Genomic DNA, 3028 nt, shown 5'->3' with positions numbered 1-3028 from the left:
ATGGGATGGAGCCTGCTCTACGTATATTTTAATGTACAAAAATTTATGTACACCCATCAAAGCCCTTTTCTTTTTCCTTAAACAGCAATTATGAATTATGTACTTTTATTAAGTTTTTATTTTTTCTCAAATTTATCTTCAATCCACGTCTCATGAGAATTTTTATATGGAATTTTTCTATTTATCAGTTTCATGTTAAAAAAAAAAATTCACAACCAGAAAGATCGAGAATTTAACCCTAATTTATCTGTAGAGTTATGGTAGAAGCACGAAGTGATGGGTGTTTTTGTGACCTAAACAAATCGCTCCATGTGGACATTAATTTAAAAAAAAGCACTTTTGGTTATTTACAGTTTTTTGAGAGCTATTGGGTTAGATAAAGATCCTTTTGGACTTCGCAAATGCGAAGAGTCATCATCCCATCTTTATTCTTTTGTTTTTTTCTTTTGACAAGTAATCATAAAATTTAAGAAAATCATTTGGGCACGATAACTCACCTAGTCCAACGAAAAATCGTGCTAAGTCTTATCTTAAATTAGATTTTTTAGTTAGTAGATTGTAATAGAAGTTTTAAAAATGTGCGATTGAAAAATTGTTGGACCCATGGTATTATTAATATCAATTGTTAGATTTTTTTTACTTAAATTAAAGTCGGATTTTAATTCAAACCAAACAGGCACTTAAATTCATATTACACGTGTTTCGTTTATTCTAGATGAAGTGAGAAGGGATGCACATTTGAACTTAACTAAGAAGAAAGCAAATGCACAGCTTTATTGTTAGGTTGAAAATGGTTAGCATGAGGCCGACAATACTAGATATTGTTTTAGTCACATGATCACCATATTCAATTTTATTCCCATTTTTTGTGTATAATTCATTTTTGAAATAATAAATTGATGAAGAATGTATGGTTAAAAATTAAAAAAAAATTGAATTTACGTATAATATTATTTTATTAAAAAATGTGTGATTAAAATGAAGAGAGAAAAAATATATTTTAAAAATAATGGGAAACGAACAATGGGGGTGTCCATGTTTTATTTTGGCCTTTTACCATTACTTTTTGGAACATCCTTATCTCCGACCTCATGGGACTACATTACATGTACACCCAAATCATCAAAGCCTGACACCTATATAATATATTCTGGATATGATTCCTATAAAAAATGTATTAGAATGGTTTTGCCTAATTGAACCATAATGTTTTCCACACGTTGAACAATATATATATGACGCATATATTTTTTGACACAAAAGCTTTATATTCTTAGTCATTTTTCATATGAAGAAAATAAAATGACATGTCAATTTGGACTCTAGCGTGTAAAAGATTTGGGGGGAAAATTCACAACTCAAATATTAATTATAGACCAATTCAATTTTCAAGTTTAAAGTTACAAAATTCAAAACTTGGTGATAAACAAATAATTAAAAATATTTTATTAATTAAATATATCGAGATCACAATTATACAATTAGTGATCAAATGTACATACATATAAGTCAAAACTTATTTCTTGATCATATATTATCAAATTAATTGGTCACAAATTATATCACGATCACAAATAAAAAAGTTATAGGTCAATTTATACGACCACAAATTTTCAAATTAGTTAGTCACAAATCTTTTTAGATCACAATTAAATGGTAGATCACAAAAAAACCAAATATTTGATCACAAATTAACCAAAGAGTTGATCATATACACCAAACACTCCACTCCAACCTCTGATCCTGATCCCAATCTACTGTCACAGATCACGCACCACAAATCATGGCACACCACCACCGTACACTAACCTAACCGACCGCCTTGCTGATTCCCGGTTCGATATCATTCGCCTCCGCTTTCGGTCATCAATTATGTCACCTGAACGTTTAGTTTTACCAGAACCGGATATTAAGTTTTTCGAGCGAAACGAACCGGATTTACGAGGTTTCGAGTTATCCGAACCGGGTTTGGAAATAACCGGTTCTTGTGGTGGTTTTACAGGTTCCTTCGGCGGCGGTGAAAAGAAAGACGGAGGTTCTTGGGAATCCCAAGGTGTGAAACCACTTTCAAAGGTGGGGAATGGGTTTCCAAAGAAGGATTCTGATGCTGGAAACGTGGACAACATGGCCGGAAAACCGCTTATAGGGGGTGGAGGAGGTTAGGAGGAGTAAAGGGAAGAAACGAGTGGCAAGAGGTGCTATTTATGGAGCAAATTTGGTGGGTCCCATTCGGCTTTTGAGTCAGCTCGCACTAATAGTGGTGGGCTAGTAGGCTTGGCTTTTCCAAAGAGTACATGGGCCTTGCGTAATTAGTGGGGCCCAGACAGGCTTAGTCATGAAGGAATATTGATGTGGGTCCCACTTTCCTTTCGTTTCCATTATTTGTAAGCTGATTGTGGATGGAGTTTATCGGCTTCGGCTTGATGCGCCGATATGAGTGGATTGAGCTGTCAAAGCTCATGAGCTATTGTATCAATCGGCTTCACGGCTTACTGATTAGTCTCAACTTTTTATTTTTCTTTTGAATAACATTACTTGTACATAATTTTTTTTATATCGAAGTGTCCCACACTCATATGGGATGGAGCCTGCTCTACGTATATTTTAATGTACAAAAATTTATGTACACCCATCAAAGCCCTTTTCTTTTTCCTTAAACAGCAATTATGAATTATGTACTTTTATTAAGTTTTTATTTTTTCTCAAATTTATCTTCAATCCACGTCTCATGAGAATTTTTATATGGAATTTTTCTATTTATCAGTTTCATGTTAAAAAAAAAAATTCACAACCAGAAAGATCGAGAATTTAACCCTAATTTATCTGTAGAGTTATGGTAGAAGCACGAAGTGATGGGTGTTTTTGTGACCTAAACAAATCGCTCCATGTGGACATTAATTTAAAAAAAAGCACTTTTGGTTATTTACAGTTTTTTGAGAGCTATTGGGTTAGATAAAGATCCTTTTGGACTTCGCAAATGCGAAGAGTCATCATCCCATCTTTATTCTTTTGTTTTTTTCTTTTGACA

General features: G+C 33.2%; 1 protein-coding gene across 1 annotated transcript in view; it reads right to left on the bottom strand.

The window, feature by feature from the left end:
* The window catches only part of LOC111383485 (bZIP transcription factor 2-like), a 6152-nt gene extending 3587 nt beyond the window's left edge, over positions 1-2565 (bottom strand). The window contains exon 1 of the mRNA XM_023007597.1: positions 1822-2565. Coding sequence (XP_022863365.1) covers positions 1822-2126 — 305 coding nt within the window. The 5' untranslated portion in view covers positions 2127-2565. The remainder of the gene's footprint in view (positions 1-1821) is intronic.
* Between the last annotated feature and the right edge of the window lie 463 nt (positions 2566-3028).

The sequence above is a fragment of the Olea europaea genome, unplaced genomic scaffold, assembly GCF_002742605.1.
Source record: "Olea europaea var. sylvestris unplaced genomic scaffold, O_europaea_v1 scaffold2701, whole genome shotgun sequence".
Lineage (NCBI taxonomy): Eukaryota > Viridiplantae > Streptophyta > Magnoliopsida > Lamiales > Oleaceae > Olea > Olea europaea.
The sequence above is the reverse complement of the archived record's forward strand: the minus strand, read 5'-3'. Positions and strand labels throughout refer to the sequence as shown.